Below are 13,179 nucleotides of genomic sequence, written 5' to 3'. Positions count from 1 at the left end.
CCTGTCTTCCAGGTCAAGATTATTCTAGGGGCTCATCCCAAAACAGTAGATCAGATGTAAGTGAGGGATCATCTTCAGCGGCTGAACCAGAAGAAGAAGAAGAAGAAGAGGAGCAGAAACCAAGTCTTCCACCAAAGAAATCAGAACTCAGCACGCATGTTCAAAAGAAGGTATACTAGATAAGTTTAATCTATTTGTGTATATATATACATTGTCACTGTGCATTATATACACTGTTCATACAGTTTAGACCAGTGGTTCTCAAACTTTCCAATAACGCGTACCCCTTTTCTTTCGGACCTCCTGGCAATGTTATCAGACAACGCGGACCCTCCTGTTCACTCGAAAAATGATATGTGGACCCCCTTGCAATGCTATCTGAAATTTCACATGGTATTGAAAAAATATATTAAATAGAATTACCACTAACAAGAAAAAGATCAAGAAAAATAATGTAACAAGTAATTTATTCTAAAGATACATTATTGTTTCCTAGTGAACGAAATTTTAATAGAAAATACAGTAACTTTCAAGACTGAAAATCAATGTTTTTTTTTTCTTTCTTTTTAAGGAAATCCACTTGATAAACAATATTCTTAAATATGGGGTCACTATTGTGAGGAATGAAATTCTTTGTACTTTTTTCATAATTGGATTGAAATCTGGAAAAAGTTTCGTTAAATCAAATCTTAGGTCCGATTCCACATTAAGACGATTTCGCTTTAAGGTTTTAATAGTGCAAAGAGCAGAAAAGGTCAGCTCACATAAATGGAAGGGAAAGCCATCAAATGTTGCAATGTCTTTTTAGACAACTCTTTATACCCACAGCGTGCGCACAACCAAAACTTCATTTTCTTTGAAAAGGGTTTGGATCGCAGCATTGTTCCAACAACTGTTCTTGTTCTGTGTTAGAGAGATTCATACCTTGTATATCATGGATTTCTACATTACCAGGTTGTGGGACAGGGAAATATTCTCGAAAACTTGCAGCTAATGCTCTCGAGTGTCCTACAAGGTTTTGTGCATTTTATACGAAGAATCAATGAAATCTTGGAGCACTGGAAATGATGAATAGTTATTGTTTTGTACTCGTACTGCCCACAGCTGCAGTTTCTCAATCTTAAAAATACTTCTTGCATAACAGCTGTGAGTTCCATTTTATTACATCACATTTCAAATTTTAGGCGTCGCGGACCCCACTTTGAGAACCATTGGTTTAGACGATTCATCTTGAAATGCCCATGTCACTCTTCAACCAATAAATAAAAAAGCACTGAAATTTTGTATGAAACAAATATCAACAGGAGTAAATAGTTTGACATACCTGCAGTACCACGAGATGAACGATGTTGGCAACCCAAGATAAAGTTGTGTTTTTTTTCATGTAGCACCATATCCACATCAACTTGCTGTAAAAGACTTTATAATCTTTATCTCTATTGAAGACCATGTACGTGATTGATGCAATACCTAAGCAGTTTTTTGAAGTAGGGTCTTTTGTTAAAAAGTTTTATTTTCAATACCTTGGAACTTGCTTCGTATTCATTCGTAATGTGCCATATCATGACCATAGTATTTGACACTAAAGTGTTTTGTTGTACATTGCTTCAGCCGTCTCAGTTGCATTATTAGCGTTGTATCGGCCTTCGACATGTGAATGTTTGTAATATTGTAGCGACCTTAGTTTGCAGTACGAGTAATAACTGTGGTATAGTAAATTTTTGTGTAACATACAGATTTAAAATATGTATAATAATAACCTGATAAATGGAATTTTAGGTTGGGTTGGAAACACTTAATCTAGTGACATTACAAAGTGTGAAACATACTTTGTGCATTTCTTATCTATTAGTTTCAAAGTTACAAGGGCATTCCATGATAAACGATCCACTGTATATATATATATATATATTGGGTGTTCTAAAAATGACGCCCACGGCCACAGGGGACTATTCTACAGGCCAAAAATAAAGCGAAAATGTTATTCATGGTATACCCTCCGGGGCCTCCTTCAGCCGCTGTGGGGAATCAACATTTCACAGCGTAGCAACGTCGCAGATTAACTTGGAGCCAGTAACATTACTGTACAAATGCAACAAACAGTTAAATCGATTGCTACACAAATAAGTAATGCTAGTGTCAATCAATATCAACTTTAGCTGCCATCTGGAAAGAATCAATGCAACTATTTGATAGATTGGTAGATCTAAACTATGGTTCTTTGTTTGCGACGTTGCGACATAGTGCAATTTGTCTCTAGACGAGGACTTGAAAGGTATACAAATATATATATATATATATATATATATATATATATATATATATATATATATATATATATATATATATATATATATTGCTTTATTTTGATTTGTAGAGTAATGCTCTGTGGTCCGTAGGTGCCATTTTTAGAACACCTGATACATATATAGTGTTAACAAGGAATTTTTATTGTTACGAATAACTTTTTAGTAATATTTCCGTTTCCAGGTATTTTATTTAAGCCTGAAATACATTTTCTTACTTTTCTTTTTGCATCTAAATGAGGTGTATTAAAACTAAATCCTCCCCCAAAAATCAAATTTATTTACATTAAACCTAACGCCTAAGTGAATAAATGTTGTGTAAAGAAAGAAAAAGAACATTTTATCTCATTACATCTAGCGACTTTCAGCTTGTGGGGCCATAAGTAGTTTCGGGAAACGATGATTATAAAAAGTTAACTTATTATGTCGCTAGGCATTTAGAAACAACTGGAGAGTGTATAATATAAAATTTGTAAATAAAGAAAATGCTTTACGATTTAATTTCAACCATCATTTGATTTGTTCAGCGATAACGCTATTGTAATAATACTAGTGGTCTAGTATTTGCGTAGCGAGGATCATTATGTAAGAAAATAATTTGCTACTGCATCATTTTATCAATGATAATCTATATTATAAAATTGAAAATGACTATGTTTGTGACTCTTAATCTCTTGAACTGCCCAATCGATCTCACTCAAATTTCTGACGTAAATGCAGTTCTGGCCTGGGAGTGTTTTTAGCTATTCACTTTGACGGTAGAACTTAGGGGAGGGGAAGGAGGGGGAATTACAAAAAAAAAAATAAAATAAAACCTAATAACTCTTGAACCAAACGACCGACCTCGATCAAACTTTCAACAGATAAGGTTCTGGCCTGGAATGTTTTTTATCATTTCACTTTGACGGAGCAACGTGGGGGGGGGGGGGAGGGGGAAATATACTAAAATCAAAAAATATAAAAAATAAAAGTGACTATGTTCGTGAGTTAATAACTCTTGAACCACCGAACCGATCTCGATCAAATTTACAACCTAGATGAAGTTTAAACCTGTAATAGGTTTTGCCATATCACTTTCACGGTGTAATTTAAAAGTGGGGGAAGGGGAAAGACATTTCAAAATGATCGAAAATGACCAATATTAGTGTCGAATCCATTTTCGGGGTCGCTAAGATGAACAGTGATACTTCCCATGATGTTTAAATCCAAATTCAGTTCCGCACTTGGGGGATGAGGGAAATACATGAAAATGATCGAAATGAAAAATATTAGTTTCGAATTCATAGTTTTCGGGGTCGCTGAGATGAACAATAACATGTTCGATGCCGTGCCCCGCAACAATGGGAGGGGAGGAGATATATAAAAATCATCGAAAATGACCGATATCAAAAAGCGCTTTAGCAATAGTAAAAAGTGCCTGACTAACGAAACATACTACATTTGTTTTTCTTAACTTAACCCAGCGAAGCGGGTAATTGATGCTACTACAACTGTAATTACCAAATACATATTTTACGTCTTGCATATCTTTCATATCGGTTCTAGATAACAATTTGTAATTCTAGACGAGTGATATATCGTTCGTTTTCCCTTAATCATCTAACAAACTTTATGGCGCACACTAGAGAATTTGTATATCTTGCTTAAACAAAATAATCTAGTAGCTAGTGTATGTGCTTTTGTGCACTTTGTCCCGGGTTCGGTTCTCAATGTGAGAGCATACAATGATAAGTTCACTTTCATTCACTTTCGTTGATCATCTGTCTTCTTTAACCTGAAGGACATAACTGTGGGAAGTTTAACTAGAAATAATAATTTCATTCATTTTTTGGAACTACTACTTTGACGTCCAACATATATCACTGAAGAAAAGGATCTTGAAGGTTCATTGCAACAGGGACTTAACGTGTCTGTTCTGCGCTATCCTTTGCCAAGCTAAACTAGTTTTGCTTGTTGCCCACCAATCTAAGATGATGTTTTATATAATATTACTCTCTCAACTTTCTGGTCTCCTCAAAAATATGCTTCCCCAAGGTTTTTGATAACTCTATGGCACTACAGGTGTATTTCGCTTGCTCGTGATGTGTCCCTGCCCATCATAGACGTCTCGTTGCCATGTCCATATTATATTCGTTGACCTGTAGCGCATTGTAAAGTATCGCATTGAATAAATTTCAAAATTTACCCGTTTTTTCGTATAAGGATGCAGTGGAGACCTCCTTTACTTCATGCGTGGCGCACAATTGTTTTTAAATGAACTGTATTCCATTTTCTATTATTAACGATATAAAATATGAGTTTCTAAATTTGTACGACACGTTAATTAGTACCTGTGTACATCTTGAATGCACAATATAAACACTCACTAAAATAACTTCATAAATTAGTAATATAAATGATCTAAATGAACTCAATACAGTTTATATCTAATGGAAGTTATGATAATGTACACAATTGAGAGCAAATATTATCTATTACACTTTATTTGTGTGCAATTTCAGGACTTCATATTTGTAGGTTCGTTTCTTTCAATATCCCAATAAAATTTTTTGTTCAGAAGTTCCTCATGATGAGAGTGATATAGGTTCTGCGAGTAATATATGCAAAATAAACAAAAATGACACTTATTATGATGTATTATTGTGTCTATATTCAGAAGCATTCTTTTGTGACAGTTCGTAAATGTATCGTAGGAAGTGAATCGAAGTAATTCTGATGAGACTTACTGACCTTACATTGTTTTATTTTTGTTGTTTGCATTTGAAGTTAGCTTTCAGAAGTAATTCATATATTGAGCCTATAGTCAATAGGCCTTTTCAATATTCAGGGATACTGAAGTTAGCATAGGATATTATTTTATTTCATAAAAAAAAAAAAAAAAAAATAACCGGGATGATTTGATTAGAAACCGGAAGTGTTTGTTCCAGATGACAATAATTTGTAGCTGAACTTACATTTATCATCGTGTCTCTCCGTTAAGTCCAAGACAATAGAATCACATAGTAAATTCCCAAAACACTTATTTTTTAAAGTATTCATAATAGCTTCAGTTCTGAAATGCTGCCTATATGTTTCTATGTATACATCCTATTAGTGGTTACCTAAAAGGCTGTGCAGTTTTAATGGCCTCCGCTTGCTGTGATGTTTCACAAATTGGGTATTTAAACTCGGGAAGTAATCTTCCTAAACTAATGTTGGAATGATAACTAAGCTGTAAGTAATGATTCTTTTTGTGCGTATATTGTTTTTGTTAATAAAGAGGCTATTTAGAAACCTCCATTTTTCATCCAAATCCATTTAATTGTGTGATTTTTATTTATTTATTTTTTTATTTTTACTTTTTTTCCTTCCAGGAGCCTGACAGCAAAAGCGACTTAAAACAAATGTGCGATACCATGAAGGACATGTGTGTGAACACTGAAGTTATACAGAAGGAGACAGAAGGAAAACTGCTTGTAACATCTGAAGAGAGTCCAGTTTTGCGAAAGAAGGACTTCTTGAAAGAGAGAATGAGTGACGAGGACGTGTTTCGGGAGTTGCGAAAGATATGCCATCAAGGAGATCCTTGCAGAAGATTTCAAAGGAGTAGAGAACTGGGAGCTGGGTAAGCATGTATCTACGATATATTATTTGATATAGTTGTCTCAAAACAAACCTTCTTTCTGCTTACTGCACTTTCTCATTTGTGCTTTTCGAATCAGGTATACAATCATACCCTCTGAATTTCAGCAGAGGGACTTTTAATTTATTTTGATTTGTTATAAATTTTATTCATCTGAGGATTGAGGTAATACAAGAAGGGAAATTTCATCTGTACACATTATTTTTTCTCTTTATATCACAACAAATATTCTTTCTTCTGAATTTATTTCTACATTAAACAGGCTATCGATTCAGTTTCCATTAAGCTATGTATTTTTAATCTTCCAATATAGTACATTTCAATATACCAATATAGTACATTTCTTGCGAGTGAGATACTTAATTACAAGGTTTAATTGGCACAATCTAATATTTTCAGAAATTAATTTTAGTTGCTCAGGTCAGAATTCCTACCCTGTCCTTCAATCCTTTGTGCTGTTGTAAAGACCTAGTGCGTACGTTATTTAAATTTTGATATGCAAATGTCATATCAAAATCTTTGCATATCAAAATGGAAATTATATGTAAATATGTAACCACATATATTTTATATCAATTCATTTAAATATTTAATCATGTTTAATTAGAAGTTAAAAGCCAACAAGATGTATATGCTTCGTAAAGAATTCATATCATTTTCATGGGAAGAGATGGAAGAACTTCGAGTACAAAGTTTTTTTTTTTCCTGGAAGAGCATTTCAAAATTGTCAAACTGAAGTTCAGCAAACTCATAGCCTCCAGCGGAACACACACGAACAGCAACTAAGATGGTACAACTGTTTCCAGCTTACTATGAGTTTCCAGACTAGATTTTGGACTATTCAGAAATAATTGTATGCAGGACTACAGCTATATGTCAAGGACTAGTGGATGAGAGATGGGTTGGCTACTCTCCAATATAGCGCCGTTCAGTTGGGTACATGGCTATTGTATACTAGTCACACCGTAGTGTTGTTTTTGGGAACAATAAGGTGCTAGAAACTCTCTTGATGACATATTTTGTCACCTTACCCGCCCTCCCCGCCACGGCTCTAGGCCGGTAAAAACGAAGCTATCGCCAGCCTCAACGCGGAGTAATATGTTTTTGAAATTGTGATTTGGTTTTCGAAAATTTGTTTTTATTCAAATTTAAAAGGTTCTTGGATGCACCCGTTTATAAATTATGATTATTTAACACGGTATGTCACATGTCCGACAGTATCACGTACTCTTTCAGTACGTTTTGACAGTACTATTTACAGGCAGTGGTTTGAGCTTGTTGAGCGGTGTTCGTCTGCAAAGATGGAAGGGGTTTTCAGCCCACCAATGTATCCGGAAGACATATTAATTAATTAACCACCCCTAAGGTAATGACAGTCATGTATTATAATGTAGGTATATAGTAAATTGTATAATGTTATTAATCTAAGGTCTGATTTTGCAGCATATTTGTTCAATAAGCAGGGATGAGTGAAATTCAGTAAAAGTTTGTATTGAGATTACACCCCGCTGCAGACTGTGTTTGTGTATAGATGTCACTACCTGTCACGTGAGTTCTTGATGGAAGGGGGAACATGTATTTTTTTTAATATGTTTTGTTTTCTTAATTGTTTAAATAGTCTTCCGGTACATGACATGTGTTGTGTTATATATCAAAATATTCAGAGAAGATCAAAGAATCATGTAAAGTATGTGAAACTCACCAGAGATTGTATATAAACATAATATTAGGGAATAACAGTGGTGACCTATTTAGGAATTTCGGTTGTCACCAAAAGAGAGAGAGAACGTTGACCATAAGAAAACCGGTAGACTGAAGGTGAGTCTAGGTTTTTCAAGTTCCAGCGAGCCTAATGACTAGGATCGCAGGAGAGGTCACGAGACACTTCGTTAGGAACATCGAGTGATATCACGTCGCTCAGTGAGACACTTTAGCCAGTGATGCAAGACACTTCGTTCTTAGTTTGAACACAGGACACATCGTTCAGTGACACTTCGAGTCTGTTCATAGGACACTTCACGTCGCTCAGTGAGACTTTACTTCGTTTGTGTTCTAAGTGCATAGAACACTTCTTTTAGTGATATAATATTATCATGTCTTTGCTAGTGTAATAGCAACTACTATGACATGTATCACATAGTGCTTAGATAGCCAAAAGGGGAAATATCTTCTCTATATGACCCCATCGGGAGTGTTTTTTTTTTTAAGTAACTTGCTATAGTTACATATGCGTATATATAGTTAGGGGTGTTTCGTTGTACACCAAGACCAACTATTATCTAAGAACATGTACGTATTATAAAGAGATTAGTAACGAGTGTTGGTGGACTCACCGTGTGGCTCACATTTACAATGAGCACACTTACAACCAGTTTGTTTTGTGTTTAATACACAAATATGTTAGAAGATATGTCATCAGCAGAAACATTTATTTTTTTTTTACCTGTGCATAGCAAATTAGTGCACCACAAACATATTTTTTTTTTAACCTGTGAAAGTTAAATTAGTGGGACTTTTTGCACCACAGAGCAACAAATACAGTAAGGCGTGACGAGCCTATGTCACCTTTACTGTAATAGTGATGACAGTAACTCTCAACTTGAAACCGAGAGATATCAATGCAGAGATCGACGAAGACAACGTGATCTTCAAGACTGATCATCAAAAACCGTAATATGTGGGATAAAATTACGTCACGCATATACGGAAGAATGCGTGCAGATGGGAGGAACCAGACAACAGTGAAGACTGGACTTATGCAGGACATATCTGTGAAAACTACAAGTTAAATCACGCGTGGACTAGAACTGTTGGTATAAGTAAAACATATTGGCCACTAAAAAGGAGTATCATTTTTTTTTTTTTCTTTTCGTGCACAAGTGTTGTTTGTGAAATCGAGTGTAAATATTTCAAATTCAATTCCGCCAAGGATCTATTAAATAGTTATGAAAATCTACTTATACGTCTGTTGCATACTACAATCCCCGTACGAATCCTGAAGGTTTACTTGCTGCCTGGTGAGTACAAAAATATCTAAAATGTTTTGTAACTTCTGTTCTTTTCAGGTGGACTTCGTTCGGCGACTTCATTTAACTTACTGCTAATAGTACTCCTTGTTAATGTATTCTGTTGGTAATCATTAGACTCAAGCTCAATGTTACATGAGTCGCTACTATTTCTGTAGCCCATGAGTCGCTTCGAGAGCGTACAATCAGGGTAGGGAAACATGAACTATGAGACCTATGTAGATCTCACAATCGGGATTTTCTGTTTAAGTTTAAAAGTAGCATAGATCTACATAGGGGCAATTTTGATTATTCTATCAAAATTAAATTTTTGTTTTTTTAAGAGTCTCAACATTTTTTTTTTTTAACTCAGTCTCTACCGCAACCCAACAGTTCATAGTTCATGGAACCCACGAGGGCAGACAGTCTTCTCAGGTGCGACGTAAGACTGCTGTCAAATGTAGAGAGAGAGACACACCTCACCATCACTGGTACGCCTTCCTCTTCTCTCTACAGAGCCTCACGCAAATTTACTTGCTGGACACTTCATGTCGTATGCAAATGTCAGCACACCTGTGCTTGAGAGGTCATTTTACATTTGGCACCCGAGCCTGAGGCTCACTCGTCTATTTACAACGTGGCTTCCCAAGCGTGGGGCTTGATGGACGTTTCTCCCCTATATACACTGTGTATATCACTTGTGTTTCCTGTGCATACCTGTGTGTCAGTGGAGACACACAGGTATGCAATGCAATTTTTAACTATATATATATATATATATATATATATATATATATATATATCGGGTGTTTCATAACAAAACTGACACCCCTGGGTGTAGAAATGCCTCCTTTCGGCAGTATGACCAGCTAAAAATTTGCCAGAAAAATACAAAAATAGCCATAATACGAGAGGAAAATGTCAGATCGAAGTCGAGTGAAAAGAAGTTTCCATTAGTTTTAGTTGTAGATTCCGTTAATGCACAAATGGGAATGCAGAGAGGCGGCGCAAAAGTGACCCCCAAAGAAACTGGAAAATTTCTGAAGTATTTTATCAAAAGCTGAATTACGAAAATAAACAACAGTTAAATACAATATTACAACGAACAAAAATCATAATCAAGTTAGAAGAACACCATTAAAATCCAAAAGGAGAGATACACGTGTTTGATTTCTCTACCTAGTCTTAGTACAGAATAAGTTCTATGATGATGAACTAAAATTAAGTATTTAAAGCAGGGGCACCGACTCTGGGTGTACCCCAGTGCTCGCACCCACACAGAAAGAGAAGAAAAATAGAAAAGAAGGAACAACAAAGAAAGAAAGAAAAGAGGGCAAATTCTAATATTTCGCTGCATTTCTTACATAATAGCAGGACCTGATATTTTCGTAGAGCGAAGAGAAGAGGATATAAAGTTTGTGCAGACTTTTCCAGAGATGAAAACATGCAAATGTCGGAATTGCGGTGCTGATGATTTTTTAAGTGACAAATTGCACAAGTGTTTCTCCGTGGTATTTTTAGCCAAAATTTTTAACGCTTATATCACAAATGATCGGCATTCAGAATGGCGTGACAAGTATTTAGATCGAGAGTTAGAACCTTAGACACCTAGGACTTTCCTGGTTACATCACTGTATTCCCATTCAAGAATGCATGTTTTCAACTGTAGAAATAATAAAAAATAAATATATAAACAAAAATAGGAAGCAAAACTTAAATAAACTCCATTTTTATTCAAAGTGGTCAATTTTCAAAATTTTCTGAGGGTAGGACTCCGAAGCCCCGCTAAGCCTGAGTGGTGTTTCCCGGTCTTTAAAGAGTAAGCGCACCACTTCTGATTTTTAAAGCCACGGGTAGATGTTATCCACCAACTTTCATGGTCTGGGATCGAATGAGAGACCTCTCGCGCCAGAAGTGGTCATTCTATCATTTAGTCATTATACCCTCACTTTGTAAGATACTATAACTCCGATAGATGTATCTGTCGAATAAGTAACATGTGTGATAAACCAGTGTACAACAAGAACTGACACTCAAAAATGTAGAATTCGTAGAATTTTCTTCATTTGGAAACGGCAAATACGTTTTTCTACGTCATTTATTTTTAACGGAAGGTGGGTCACTTCCTCCAGGGTTTGCAGAGATTGACGATGGGTGAACGTTAAGGTAGTTTTTAATAATTTTATTATTGTTTTTGTTATTTGTGAGGAAGAAATGGCTACCAGAAAGGAGGTTGTAGTATTCAAAGGCTGAGAATTACAGATCTATTCTTGTGACCACCTTTTGAACCGAGCACTTCGGTTTTCGTCTGCTACTAGCAGAGGACCCGCTGAAGATCCCAGCGCTATTTCACGACAGTGTATCCAATTCAGCAACTTTTCTTCCAAGTCATCTTACGTTCACTGTGAGTCATCACATGAGATTTCGAAAACTTATATGTTTGTGACACAACAATATGTAAATAGATTAAGGATATTATTGAAAATAATAAATACGTAAATTAAGGGGATTGTTGCTTCGCCATCTTTCTTTTTTCTTTTCTGTAATTAAAACATATTTTCTATTATTTATAGTTGCAAATAAGAAGGTACATAATATTATGATTTTTGTAATTGATTTTTTTTAAATATGCTAAATAATTGCAAGATAATTAATGATTAATTAATAATTTAACTTTTTACTTTGAAGCCCAACGAAGGAAATTCAATCAACCAACCCTGCAAATAATGACTAAGTTACTTTTCCTCTATAGGATAAAATAATTTACAAAGCATTTACACACAGTCACTTAATAATTAATTGAATTAATAGAATTTTTAGGGGATCAAGGAATTAAAATGAAATATAGCGTAATTATTGGTAAATGAAGCTTTGCAAATTATTTTATCTTATACAGGAAAAGTAATTAATCGTTTCCTGCAGGGATGGTGCTTTGAATTTCCTTCCTTGGGCCGAAAAGTAAAAACTTTAATTAGTGATTAATTATTAATTATCTTGTAATTAATTAACGCGTTTTAAAAAAAAATCAATTACAAAATTAATATTATGTTTCTTTATATTCAACTATAAATACTAGAAAACGGGTTTTAATTACGGACAAAGAGAAAATCAAAATGGCATGGCAAAATCCCTTTAAGCTGCTCAGTGTTGTCGATTCCATTTCCATGGGTGTCAGCGGATCTGCTCTTTCGAAGTTTGTACAAGTCTGTACAATTACGGTAGTAAATCTGCTCAAGAATACCCTTCGCGTAGTAAGCTTGTTAGAAAACAAATTTTACAGAAAATAGAACGCTGAAAGAAATGTGTTTCTTATTTTGTTTGGTCCTCTTTTTTTTTTTTTTTTTTTTAACACAAAGGTTTGCATCTCCGTCTGTTGACAAACATGATTGTCTCAATATCCACTACTGACAAGTAAACCTTACGTTTGGGTGAATCGAGTTGCTGACGGAGACACATATGAGAAAGTAGTACTAAATGTGGTCAGTATTTCAGTGAAGTTATAGGTGCGAAGCTCCAGCGGTTTAGGAGATACAGCTACCAGAACATCACATGGAAGTACAGAATAGTCTTCATACAGTTGGAGGTAAAAGCTCTATAAGACCTCTTGTAGCGACAAAAGGTGAATAGCAAATATATGGATACATATTAAGACTAGGGAGAAGTCATATAGTAAGGGTATATCTGACGGCGGCCATCTTGAAATCCGCCATTTTGAATTAAGGTTAAGGTTTTAAAATAGGAATAGGGTCATGTGATACATGATTTAAGGCGCAAATTTAATAAGAAGAACAATGGTGACGTTAATTTTGATTTACTGGCAATTGGTAAAAAGTTATAGGGAAATTAAATATTGTTGCAGCATATGTATTAGTCCTTTACCCCACCTTGTAAATTTTTTGTTAATGATAATAATTAAATAAAAAGCAGGTGGATAAATATTAGGTCTATGGTAAGAGTTGCCTTGATGGCGGCCATGTTCAAATCCGCCATTTTGAATCAGACAAAGTTTTAAATAGCGAACGAGAAATAGATGTGAACAGGATACAAGAAAAACAACGAAATGGCGTGCAAGTACAGCATCAAACAACTAACATTGTAACGCCAACATTATATTTTTGATTAACTTCTAGCCCGAAGTCATCTATTGCATTACTCTATTCCCATGTAATTTTGTGCTGAATAATGATAAAGCAAAAATGGTTATACCGTTGGATTTATGGCAAATTTGCTATTAATAAGATGTCAC

The 13,179-nt window shown here is 35.0% G+C and overlaps 1 protein-coding gene across 2 annotated transcripts in view; it reads left to right on the top strand.

The window, feature by feature from the left end:
• The window catches only part of Pak3 (p21 (RAC1) activated kinase 3), an 85,737-nt gene that overhangs the window by 32,092 nt on the left and 40,466 nt on the right, over positions 1–13,179 (top strand). For both annotated transcript variants that reach the window (XM_081762853.1, XM_081762854.1), the window contains exons 4-5: positions 13–170; positions 5,660–5,910. In XM_081762853.1, coding sequence (XP_081618979.1) covers positions 13–170; positions 5,660–5,910 — 409 coding nt within the window. The remainder of the gene's footprint in view (positions 1–12; positions 171–5,659; positions 5,911–13,179) is intronic.

The sequence above is a fragment of the Thermobia domestica genome, chromosome 6 (assembly GCF_964235325.1).
Source record: "Thermobia domestica chromosome 6, izTheDome1.hap1.1, whole genome shotgun sequence".
Taxonomy (NCBI): Eukaryota; Metazoa; Arthropoda; class Insecta; order Zygentoma; family Lepismatidae; genus Thermobia; species Thermobia domestica.
This window is presented reverse-complemented; position numbering and strand designations above follow the sequence as displayed.